Here is a 13,335-nt window from a genome sequence, read left to right as displayed (position 1 = left end):
AGCCACTGCTCAAAAACCACCTTAAAAAAGCCAGACTACGGTTTGCAACTACACATGGGGACAAAGGTCGTACTTTTTAGAGAAATGTACTCTGGTCTGATGAAACAAAAATAGAACTGTTTGGCCATAATGACCATTGTTATGTTTTATGTTTGGAGGAAAAAGGGGGAGGCTTGCAAGCTGAAGAACACCATCCCAACCGCGAAGCATGGAGGTGGCAGCATCATGTTGTGTTGGTGCTTTGCTGCAGGAGGGACTGGTGCACTTCACAAAATAGATGGCATCATGAGGTAGGAAAATTATGTGGATATATTGAAACAACATCTCAAGACATCCGTCAGGAAGTTAAAACTTGGTAGCAAATGGGTCTTCCAAATGGACAATAACCCAAGGCATACTTCCAAAGTTGTGGCAAAATGGCTTAAGGACAACAAAGTCAAGGTATTTGAGTGGCCATCACAAAGCCCTGACCTCAATCCTATAGAACATTTGTGGGCAGAACTGAAAAAGCATGTGTGAGGAAGGAGGCCTACAAACCTGACTCAGTTACACCAGCTCTGTCAGGAGGAATGGGCCAAAATTCACCCAACTTATTGTGGGGAGCTTGTGGAAGGCTACCCAAAATGTTTGACCCAAGTTAAACAATTTAAAGGCAATGCTACCAAATACTAATTGAGTGTATGTAAACTTCTGACCCACTGGGAATGTGATGAAATAAATAAAAGCTGAAATAAATAATTCTCTCTACTATTTTTCTGACATTTCACATTCTTAAAATAAAGTGGTGACCCTAACTGACCTAAGACAGGGAATTTTTACTAGGATTAAATGTCAGGAATTGTGAAAAACTGAGTTTAAATGTATTTGGCTGAGGTGTATATAAACTTCCGACTTCAACCGTATGTGCAATCATCTCCAGCATTTCTCTGGGATCTCCCAGGTGTGGAGCGTGGCTGCTGCTGGTGCTTTTCTGTGTTCCTGACATGTGTTACATGTCTTGACTAAATTCTCTATCTCGTCATCTAGTTTTGGCCACCGTAAGTAACTCCTAGCCAACACTTTCATATGCGAGGCCCCATGGTGAGTCTGATGTAGTTGCTGTGGGATATCCTAGCGTGCTGGCTGTAGAATAATCACTCGTGCTCCCCACAAAACGCAACTATCCTGTACGCTCAACTCTGTTTTCCTGGCACTGTATGGTGTGAATTCAGTCCATTCTGTTTGTTGTGGCCATCCCCTTACCACATATTCTCTAACTATATACAGGACTCTTCACCTGTCCAGGTTCTCACTTGCTCTGCAGTCACATGTGTGGTGTCCGTGTCCTCGAACATCAGCACTCTGTCCTCTTGAGCTGTTATAATGGGTGTGTACAGCAGCAGAAGATGGCTCAAGGCATCTGCATTCCTATGGTACTTTCCTGCCTTGAAGACGATGACATACTTGTACGTGCTCAACGTCACTGCCCACCTCTGGATTCTCGGAGACACCTTCTGTGGATTTGTCTTTATTTCATTAAAAAGAGACAGTAGAGGTTTATGGTCTGTACAAGTCTTGGTTTGTAAAACCTTGGTGTGTCCTCCTTGTCTGCATAGATTTTGAACACATTCTCATGTTTTGTCAACACATCGTCCAATGTCCACTGTTGACCTGCAACAATCTGATTTTCTGTTCCCCAACGAACTTCAATTCTTTTTTCCAGCCCCGACCTAGCAGGTTTGGTCCAGTGCCTGATATGACTACTAGAGGTAGCCGAGTCACTGTGTCTCTGTGCTGCACAGTTACATCAGCTACACCTAATATGTCTACTCTCTCACCCGTGTACGGAACTTTTGTACCGTTCCACAACTTTGAGTACTCTGACCTGTTCATTATGGTTACACTGCACCCCCATCTGACTCATTCAATTTGAATGTGATAGGAGACACTTTCGGAATCTCCTCTGACATGCTGTACATTGTAAACAGAGTCCTCTTCTTCCTCTTTGTTTTGTTCAGCTTCCCCGCTGTGTTTTTTACTCCTTTTTCTTGCTTTTGCTTTCCTCTCCCTTTTGGATTGGAACTCTCTGCAAGGTGATTTAGCCCTACATGCTCATTTTATGTGTCCTTGTTTACCACACTTATGGCACTTTTCATCCTGAAAATGGCACTCACTTGCCATGTGATCACCTTTACACCTGTAACATGTTTTCACGTGCTCACCTTGTGTCGGTTTCTTTATCTGACGCATGCTTAGCTTGTGCACACGTCCTCTAACTGAAAGACCAATGGAGTGCCCTGCCCTCACCAAGACAGCGCTTGTTTCAGTGAAATTATATTATTCTTATGACTAGATTGAATAGCAAGCCTTTCTAACCGGTAGGTAGCCTAGGGGTTAGAGAGGCGAGCCAGCAACCGGAGGGTTGCCAGTTTGAATCCCAAATCTAGTGGGAAGTGAGCTGGCAACTGGAGGGTTGCCGTTGTGCCCTTGAGCAAGGCACAACAGAGCCCAGTGTGGCAGCCCCCCACACGTCTCCAAAAAATCTGTATATAGGCCTATGTGTCTTTCGGATTGGTTGGCTTAAAAGCGGGTTGGACCTTGTGTGCAATTGGCCAATAAAGTGATCTTAATCTGTAGTTACTCATCGGTTATAGAATAAAACTGCAGCCAATTATTCTGTTGAGTAGGCCTAGACCTACCTTTCACTTGTTTATCTTTATGTTTTATCCAACTACCTCATCCCCATATTGTTAGTTATTTTTTTGCTCCTTTGCACCCCAGTATCTCTACTTGCACATTCATCTTCTGCACATCTATCACTCCAGTGTTTAATTGCTAAATTGTAATTACTTTGCCACTACTGCCTATCTATTGCCTTACCTCCCTAATCTTACCTCATTTGCACACACTGTATATAGATTTTTTTCTATTGTGTTATTTACTGTACGTTTGTTTATTCCATGAGTAACTCTGTGTTGTTGTTTGTGTCTCACTGCTTTGCTTTATCTTGGCCAGGTCGCAGTTGTAAATGAGAACTTGTTCTCAACTGGCCTACCTGGTTAAATAAAGGTGAAAAAAAAAAAAAAAAAAAAATGTTTTATAAGTAATGGCTATAAGGCGATGAGCTGCATTACATCCTGCGTTATCAGTCATAATGTAATTTTGAAGGCCCTCCCATTCTGTGTGTGAGAACAAGGTGGAAAGTGTCACCATAGCCTAGACCTAGACCAAGCCTAGCCTGTACAGAATGGTATTATAATTTCAATACAGCATAAAACTTGGATCTCATACCTAAAGCCTGTTACAATGCAATAACAGTAAGCCTAGACGTAACCTACACAGACTGCCAAACTGGTATACCTATTTGTGGAATGCTAATATTCAAAGAATTACAACAACAAAAACTCCAGTCCAGTACAAAACTCCCATGGTAATGAGAGCACAAAAAATGTAGCCTAATGTAGACGAAACACTATGCAACAGAAAAGCAAACAATGATAGCCCACCCATTTTGGCCAAAGTGTCTCTTTGTCCAGATTTGAATAGAACTTCCTAACATAACCCTCCACAGTGGGCTAGCACATGAGGCATCATGGCTCTTCCTGTGATGAAAACTTTGTGACACCTTGTCAATCTATTCACCTTACCTGTAGATGCCATTTTGGTCTGCTTACAAGCTCATTGAATCTGTTGTGTATATGTTGTCTGGCTAGGAATGTTTAAACTTGGTTTTGTACAGTAGTGACACTCTCACATGGGGTTATAGGTCACTGGTCACAAGTAGCCTATACAGGTACACAGATTAGCTGACCAGGAGACCAGGAAGTGTTCCCACAGGTGAGAGGAGAGAGCAGACGGTTCTTATTGTCTCACTGGAAGAATATGGTAAATCAAATTTGTATGGTAAATCAAATATATTGGAACTCTGCATCTGATAATCTGCCATAGGCCTAAATGCATGGGATGGGAACACCAACCAACTATCTAAGTTAGGAAAGTAAATTCTGTGGACACATCTTGAACTGATCTCAAACTGTGCAAATAGGGTGTCATATTGAATCACCACTACATTACCAGATCAAAGTTACCAATGTTTATTTTGTCCCAACAAAATATTTTCACAAGTATTTGTTAAGTAGCCTATTTATTTCTCAGGTTATTCACAAATATACTATATATTTCCTGAAGTAGCCTAAACTGTACACACACACACACACACACACACACACACACACACACCCACACACAACACCTTACACATTAGCCCTAATCATGCACACGTACAACCGCACGCACTCACAATACGTGCACTGGTATTGTCTTGCCCTTTATGCATGTGATACATATGAATCACAGGCTACCAAGTCCCCGGAGAGAGACGGACTGTTTTGGTGACATTCATAGGATTTGTCAGAGCTAGAGGCGGGGAGGCAGGGATTGCGTTCAGCAGTAAGTGCTTTCTTGGTACCCCATGGCACGGAAACACCCTCCGATCGCAGAGGGGAATTTAGAAACACTTTAGAAGTGGTTTACCACACATGCGAGCCCTGCTTTTAAGTGTCAGTTTTAAAAAAATCACCCTCCTTTAGCTATACCTTGCCTATACTAATAACTTAACGAAATGATGTCAAATGAGTAATTATAGAAAACATGATACAAACAGGCTAAATGCTTTCCCCATATAGACCAAATAATGTAGGCGACAATCGTGACATATCAGTCCGTAAACGTATAGCGCAAAACACATTTCAAACATCTTCAGAGAGTTTCAGTGCAGATTAAAATTATTCATTAAAATAAATTATTACCGTTTTTATCAACTTTCACCTATTCATTTGTAAGTGTCACTTACCAGAGACCCAGTCAATCGAATTTATTTGATTGAATCGTTATTCGATTTATTTTGTCTCAAAGTGACTGATCATTTATCATTTATAATTTAGAAGTCCATCTGTAGCCTTCTCCAAGACTAGGTTATTGCAAGTCTAAAATAGGCATTTGAAAAAGGAATAGGACTATAACGAAAGTATTTAAAATGATTTGAACTCTCCACTGTTCAACATGGCTTCGTTTCCATATGGTGACAATTCAGTTGCCAGAAACGGTCAGCATCAACTGAGATTCTTTATGAGCTTAATATTTTTTTTACAGGAATAAAACATAAAATATTCAAACCACGTAGGCTTACCTTGCTATTTTACAACCTAAAACTGCATTGTGTCCATATAATGTAGTGCGTGTGGCAATAAGTATGCCTAATTGTGGTCAATCTTATCTATTTTCCTATAAAGACAGCACAATATCCCTCTTAGGCCAATGGCTATTAGTGTATACATTTGATATTTAGCACAAACAAACTAATAAACAAATACTAGTGATTTTCAAATAATTCTAAAATGTCTGTATGCATGACTAAAAAACGATTTTATATCACTGCTGTGTTAATTTTGAAGAGTTAAATCGAAAGGCCATTCTTTCGATAGTCATCAAAAATGGTGTTAATACCTGTCTGAGAGAGATGTGTGTATTTGAGAGAGTTCTATGGCCTTATGGCGTGGTTTAGGCCTGAGCCAAATGTCAGCCAACAACTGGTTAATTTGTGAGAATGCAAAGGCTTGCACGTAAATCATAAACTGTTAGTGGAATATAAATATTATGCAAATGACATAGAAAATAACGAAAGGGGAAATAAAAGTGTTGTCAATGTCACATTTTTGAAAGCTGATGTTGTCAAAGTAGTCGTCTGTTGAAAGAGTGTGGACTTTTTATCCGCTAGATGGTGCTAGTCCAGCAGAAACGCTGCAGTAGATAGGCCAGAGTAAAATAAACATAAGTCGTCATACAACTCTGAATCAGCCATGGGGTAGCTTTATATGGTCATCAAAAAAGCACCAGATATTTTCATACGGACATAAAGAGAACCTGAACGCATTATTTATCATCTGGATGTTATTGGCCTACAGGCTTTATTGTTGTTGTAGTGCTTTGGTAGGCTATAGTTGTTTCTGAATTTACCAACATAACTTAGTGGGGGACATAGAAAGGGACATTATGATAACAACATTAATTCATATCCTATTTGCATTGAAATGTACTTTTACTTGTACTTTATTGTAGCAAAAAGGCACGCTCTTTATCGACAGATAATGACGTTGAGTAGGTTTTCAACGCTTTGAAAAGGTATTTTATAAGTTTTATTTACTGATTTATTTTCACGCACCCCATATTGGTGTGGTATATTAGATATGATCATCTTTCACCTGTGTCAAGAGATATGTCTTACATTTGTCTAGTTGTGGGTGCAATACATGCATGATTTAGGCTAGCCTAGTGCCATAACAAAGTGAGTCCCAGTTTAGATTGTTATTGTCACATTTTTTGGTAAATTCACTAAAGAAAACAAATGAACCAAGTTCACTCAACTAAAAATGGGGATTCTTCACAGTTGCCCAACTTCATGAACGTAACTGTCTCCGAGTTGTTAAAGAGGGTTCTTTAGAATGAAACATGTAACCATAGCCTGTTATTTAAAATTGATTGGCGAGCAGGAACATTTTTAGAAATCATAACTTATATCCAATTCTCGTGCCTATACTTCTAGTGCAAAGGCAATGAAAGGAACACCACAATGGGGAAGATGTTCTGAAATATCAGTTCAGATCATGAAAAGTTCCGTTTTACAATATAATTATAAATTATATATTCTCTAGGCCTATATATTTCAAATTAATTAATCAAAAAGCATCATATAAGCCTATGTTGGAGTAGTTTCAAAATATATTAGCTGTTGCTGTGCATAAAGCAATTACGCACGTGTAGCCTACATTCAGATTGTACACCTTTTAGAGATAACACACTATTTTTCTAGAGCCGTACCACGCAAGAAAGTTTCACACTGTTACATGCAGGCAATTACAATATATTACAGCAGATAACATGGCCGAGATAACCCAAATAACGGATTTTGTACCATGCGTAAACATTACGATCTCATCAAAAAAAGTATATAAACTCATCAAAACAGATTTATTCGATGTTCTTTCTATATTATCTCGAGCATCTTCCTTCAGTGCTATAAAGTCTGTGCATGGGAGATAGAGGCCCTTATTTTTTTTCGAGCTGCTCGCATGCTCTGAGTGACCCGTGACTGATGCAAGTTAACAGCTGACTATTTTCCATTACAAATGGCTCGCGGATAATCTAGATAACTACCGGATCACGCAAACTACGATGCGTGGAGAGTGGGACATGAAATTCCGTCTGTAATAATTTATTTTAAAAAACGCAGATAATTTAGTTTGACGTAGGCTATAAATCATTAATTAATCTGAACCATTACTTATTTTGGGTGAAACGGAATTTCTAAAATGCCATAACTTTATACATAGGCCTACTTCTTACAAGCATAAAATTCCATTATCATGTTAGAGCTTTTTATCACAATAAATTATTATCTAAAAGGGATTGTCCTGCATTGGCTTTGTTCTGCATGCAACCTTAGGCTGCATGCAGAAATTAAAGCTAAAATTAAAGCTTTATATTAACCATATGTGTAGCCTATACCAAGACGACCACCAAAAGAGAACCAAACTTTTTAAATCGTCCACCGTTCTTTTTCAAATACAATTGTTTGCTTTCCCCCCCCTCTATTCATTTGCCTTGGTGACGTTCCTTCGCCATGTGATCAGAGCACCGTATAAAGCGCGATGGAAGATCCGCCCTCTTTAGGATTCAGGTTCGGCCTTTTTCAGGTCCTTTAAACACACTTCAAACTACCATCCGAATGGTGCGCTACTGAACAACGAAAAAATCCCTAAAACATATGAGAGTGCTTGGAAAAAGGGACATCTCTTACCGCCGGCGTGCTCCTCTTATCCCCTCATATGAGTTGTCTTGAAAGAGGGCAGAGTAGCACCGGCAGCATCTCCTCTTCCTATCCGCCGTAGCTTCTGGGAGCGCACAGCACAGTGCAGCGCTCTGCATAACCAGCCGTGAGCCATGACTCTGAGCTCCGAGATGTCGGATGCCTCCATCCTTTCGGAAGAGACCGACATCGACGTGGTCGGCGAGGGGGAGGATGGGGACAGCCAGACGCGCTCCTACGTAGACGAGGTGGCGCAGATGCACGATGATCTCCTGGCTGGCTCCCCGCCATGCCTAGACATCTCCTCGTCCCGGGATCCGTACAAACCAGCCAGTAAGAACATCCTGGTGAAGCCCCCATACTCCTACATCGCCTTAATCACAATGTCCATTCTCCAGAGCCCCAAGAAGCGGCTCACCCTCAGCGAGATCTGTGATTTCATCAGCAACCGTTTCCCGTACTACCGGGAAAAGTTCCCCGCGTGGCAGAACTCAATCCGACACAACTTGTCCCTAAACGACTGTTTCGTCAAGATACCGAGGGAACCCGGAAACCCCGGGAAGGGGAACTACTGGACCCTAGACCCGGAGTCCGCCGATATGTTCGACAACGGTAGCTTTCTGAGACGACGGAAACGCTTCAAACGACAGCAGCAGCAGGACTTGCTGCGGGAACATAACAGTTTTATCCCCGCTGCTGCGTACGGCTATGGACCTTACGGCTGCGGCTACGGTATCCAGCTGCAGTCCTACCACACACACTCTGCGCTTTTCGCGTTTCAGCAGCAGCAACAGTCCAGGCATTCACACACTGGGACCATTATCTCGGCACCGTCCTTGCCTTCCGCCAGTGACTTAGCGAGGAGCAGGTTCTTACCCCAGCTCAGTCCCAGCCTGGTTTCACCCATACACACTGCAGCCAAGTCCAGCTCGCCTGTCCAGCGCTCTACCTTCTCCATAGAGAGTATCATTGGGAGTTCGCTGAGCCCTGCGCACTCTCACTGTGCTTCGCGGACTTCCACTGTTGTTCCAATGTTATCGTCTTCCCTCGCGCCACAGTCGCCCAACCAGCCGCTGAGTATGCACCCAGGAACTGTTTTACATATGGTCGAGAACTTTCCCAACATAATTCTGAACGGTACTAGTGGCTGTTAATTTCTATAAACTAACTTCAAAGTTTTCAAGAAACACAAACAAAAACGCCCCCTCTTTGAAGGTAGGATTATTTTTGTATGTTTTTTTGGTAACACGCAGCTGAATGATGGACATTAACACTATTCGTGCCAATTCATTCTGTAAAAAGATATTAGGCTATATTTATGTTAATACAATTTTAGTGTCAATCTAATTTTCTCTCCACGAACTTTCATTGTTTATGAAGTGATTCATTTAAGTCTAGGGCGTCTCAGGATATCGACTTAATGAAAGGTTATAAGTGATCACGTCTCAAACAATGTATATTGTGTCAAACACACACATGTTTTTTAGTTTGGCAAAAAAACATTTTTTTTACTGTTTTGATTTGTGCTTTGTATTTAAAAGACACAAAGATGAAGGTCATTCATTTATATGCAGTGTGTGCTTATTTCAGTAATAAAACATTGTACATTCTTTGGCAAGTATTGTATAATCGGAGTGTGATACTTTTTACACGGTTTGTTTTTCAATGAGAATAAATATTGTTTTACAAAAAAAGACATTTGCCTGGAAAGTAATTTTTTGAGTAAGTAATAATCTCAGTCTAGAAATTAGCCAAATGAAGGCCCACAGTAGATCACGTGCAGGAAGTGTTGTTGTTTTATAAATACCTATAATTTTAATTTTTGCTAAGAATACTATTCCCAAAATGTAAAAGACAATGTAGGCTATTACTTATTGAGTGGAACATGTAAAAATAGGGCTGAACAACAGTACACATAATACTAATACCAATACTACCAGGCTACTACCTTAAGAACAATAAATTAATAGGCCTACTACAACTACTCGACTGCTGCCGTTTATAATAATACTACTTAGTACTACTACTAAATATAATATAAATAGTTCTAGGAATAGCTGTTACAATTACCCATGGACATTGTTATTTGGTTCCCATATACAAAGCAACAACAGACTGTATTCCTCTGTTACTTCTTTTCCAACTTTTACTAGTGGTTCAGCACAAATACTGAAAGAGATGAGTGCGAATCAGCGGTCAGAACATTATTATTACATTAAATAATAATTCACTTTCAGTGTAACATTGCACTTTCAGTGTACACAAACTAGAAATATTACTTTCAACAGGCCCTGGGCTGCAGGATCAACTTCACACCTATAGGCCTAAATAAGAAACGTCTATGTTCTATACTGTGTGTGTGTGTGTGACTTTTAGAACATGTGCAATTCTACGATTAACATTCTGAATAAATCTTTGTTCAAGTATTTCAACATTTATCTTTATGCACAAAAGCAGCCAAAGTGTAGGCCTCTTCTGAGCGGCCTATGTGTGTGAATGTAAATCCATGCTCCATGCACGGGCTAGATGATAAACCTTGGTCCTTACAAGTCCATTTACCCTCTCATACATTTATCCTCGTAATTACTCGTGGTGGACAGGGCGGTGTCACTGGGGGTGACAAAGACTGTATTTTGCAGGACGATGATCATCACGGGTGATCAGAGGCAGCTGGCTCGGACTCTTGAGTAAACACTCCTCCTCGACCGTTTCATTATCTCCTCATAGGCCTACTTGTCACAGTTGCCACGAGAGAGCGAGATGTATTGGCCAGAGAGGCTATAGCCTACTCCTTCACATCCATAGCCCACAGCTTTAGTATACAGACATGCGCCATGGCTAGGCTTTTTATAAAAAAGCGACCAAGATCATTAAATGATAATTAGGAGACATGAGCACAACGTATTTATCATGCAATTATGCATCATTAAATATTAGGCCTAACCCGTATGTCATGGTAGAAAAAGATCCATGAGCCACTGTTCACAATTATGAGCCTATGGATAATAGTAGGATCATGATGTTTAGGTTTTGGCTATATGATCTTAATTGGGATGATGCTAAAACAAAAGACCAGCATCTCTTTACTAAATATGCCAGGCAATATTCAAAGCAGGTGTTTGTGAGGAAAGGCTGGGAAGCTGTTTTTTTAGGCCGATATCGTCACAACATCAATTGTGTGGCGTGATGGGCGGGCGACAAGCGAAGAGAAAGGTCTCCTCTCTCTCTCTGATGGGAGGACCACTGTTTGGAGAGTGTGATCCATCCGTGACTACAAATGCGCATCCCCGTTGCCCGGCCGCGTGTTATGGCGCCACGACTTGCTTCCCCTGACGCAGAGGAAATACGCGTAGTAGAGCTAGATCCACTCCGCGCAGCGCACTGCTCAGAGACAGTTCACTAGGCCACGGGAGGACAGCAGCATGCGTGATGATGTAACACGCAAGCCAGACAGCCAATGCAGAGCGCGAGAGAGTGTCCCTGACTGTGCCATGGCACTACACTCACACAACCACGGGTCGCGACCTGCTTATTGGAGGTTGAGGTCACATATTTTATTGTGCTAAATTATACAAATAATTCGTAAAAAAAGGGTCAAGCAGTGGCGGAAACATAACTAATTCTTACGACTGCCATTTCACAGGCGATAAATATATGCAGGTGGAGCCGCCCGACAGACTGAAATATATGCTTTTCATTGGCTGTAAAATGAGTCAATTTACTTTTTTTTACAGGCAAATATGGCTATGCAATGCCATACATACTCAGAGTGGGAAAATTAAAGAAATTACCCATATAGCCCTGAAATTGTTAATATAGTACATGTATACAGGTGTGTTAATATCTGCCACAACTATGATTTTATTACTTTGCAATGTAAATCTTTTCGCCCCACGGGCCACGTGCGTAATAATGATCTTGTTTGAAATAGCCATATTATCTTGTAAATGTTGAGTGTTTCCATCACACACACACACACACACGCACGCACGCACGCACGCACGCACGCACACACACACACACACACACACACACACACACACACACACACACACACACACACACACACACACACACACACACACACACACACACACACACACACACACACACACACAATCAAATATAAGGCCTATTGTTACCATGAACTGTCCCCATAATATAATGGTTTTTAGGATACCTTTAGTAATGTAGTTTATGTTTTCTTTTATAAATAAGGGCGACTTAAATACACAAATATATATTCCACTTTTATTGGATTTCAGGAAATATCTCACTTTTTGTTTGTCTTTGTATGACTGAAAACATTTGGTTGGTAGGCCTACAGGTTCTGAAAATTAGAGAGAGAGAGCCTGTGCGGCCAAACCAGGACTATAGCATAGCCTACCGTTGAACATCGTTGGATTGTAATGAAGTGAGACTAAAATGGTGAACGAAAATTAGAATAGAATAGATTACAAATACCTGAAAAACACGAAAGGTCTGGAGAAAAGTCTTCACGCAATGACACTGCAGACATTAGACATATATATATTTTAAAACTTTATTTAACCAAGTAGGCCAGTTGAGAACAAGTTCTCATTTACAACTGCGACCTGGCCAAGATAAAGCAAAGCAGTGCGATAAAAACAACTACACAGAGTTACACATGAACAGACGTACGGGCAAATCAACTGACCAGTGTAAAAAGTAGGCTACAACGTTCAAAAAGCCACATAGGACACAAGCCAATAAAATGGTAAAAATAAATAGGCCTACATGAATGGAATGGATACATATTTATTTATGCTGAATCCTTTGGAATATGCTACATTATTTCCTCAAAATGTTGTTTTGCAATTGCCATTCTATTGGTCTTTATTAGGCGTAGCTGTGTTATGCCTAGCAGTGTCCGGGTGTCAATCTATTTTACCAAGTTGTGTGTCATGCAATAGGACTTCCTCTTTCCACCAAACCTAATATAGACCATCAGTCACTCTGCTCCCAAAAGTAGAGTGAAGTACAGCCTACAGCCTACCCACAAATAGAAAATGAGATCAAATTCATGTCTATAACGAACACGAGTTATTTTCTTGAGTGGCTTATACGCCCCACGATCTCATGAATAATTTGTTGATCTGTCTGTATGCATGTGCATGAAACCCCACTAGCCGACTTTTTCATTTTTCTTTCATCCATAAAAGTATGATGTGAATAAATACATCTGCAAGTGGATTGATTACTTGATCCATTTATGTAATATTTTATGTTTTTTTTGTGGACCCCAGGAAGTGTACCCTGCTGCTTGAGCAACAGCTAATGGGGATCCTAATAAAATACAACCAGAAAATAATAGGATTCACGCTGAACTAACTCCCTTTTACCTTTATAAAACACGTCACAACCGAAAATGCTTAAAACTCAATCAATAAATCAACTTCATTTTATAGGGTAAGTCCCTTTTACAGTTTTTATAAAGTGCTTTAGAGGGGCAATCTACAGTTGCTACCTCC

The 13,335-nt window shown here is 40.6% G+C and overlaps 1 protein-coding gene across 1 annotated transcript; it reads left to right on the top strand.

Moving 5' to 3' along the window:
- The first annotated feature begins 7,711 nt into the window (after positions 1–7,711).
- On the top strand, positions 7,712–9,539 carry LOC139552031 (forkhead box protein D1-like). The gene has a single exon (XM_071363377.1). The coding sequence runs from the start codon at positions 7,978–7,980 to the stop codon at positions 8,995–8,997; it is 1,020 nt and encodes a 339-aa protein (XP_071219478.1). The 5' UTR covers positions 7,712–7,977; the 3' UTR covers positions 8,998–9,539.
- The last annotated feature ends 3,796 nt before the right edge of the window (positions 9,540–13,335 follow it).

The sequence above is a fragment of the Salvelinus alpinus genome, chromosome 24 (genome assembly GCF_045679555.1).
Source record: "Salvelinus alpinus chromosome 24, SLU_Salpinus.1, whole genome shotgun sequence".
NCBI classification, from domain to species: Eukaryota; Metazoa; Chordata; class Actinopteri; order Salmoniformes; family Salmonidae; genus Salvelinus; species Salvelinus alpinus.
The sequence above is the reverse complement of the archived record's forward strand: the minus strand, read 5'-3'. Positions and strand labels throughout refer to the sequence as shown.

What these genes read in the sequence shown, in the direction of transcription:
- LOC139552031 (XM_071363377.1), top strand. Translation starts at nt 7,978, where the DNA reads ATGACTCTGAGCTCCGAGATGTCGGATGCCTCCATCCTTTCGGAAGAG.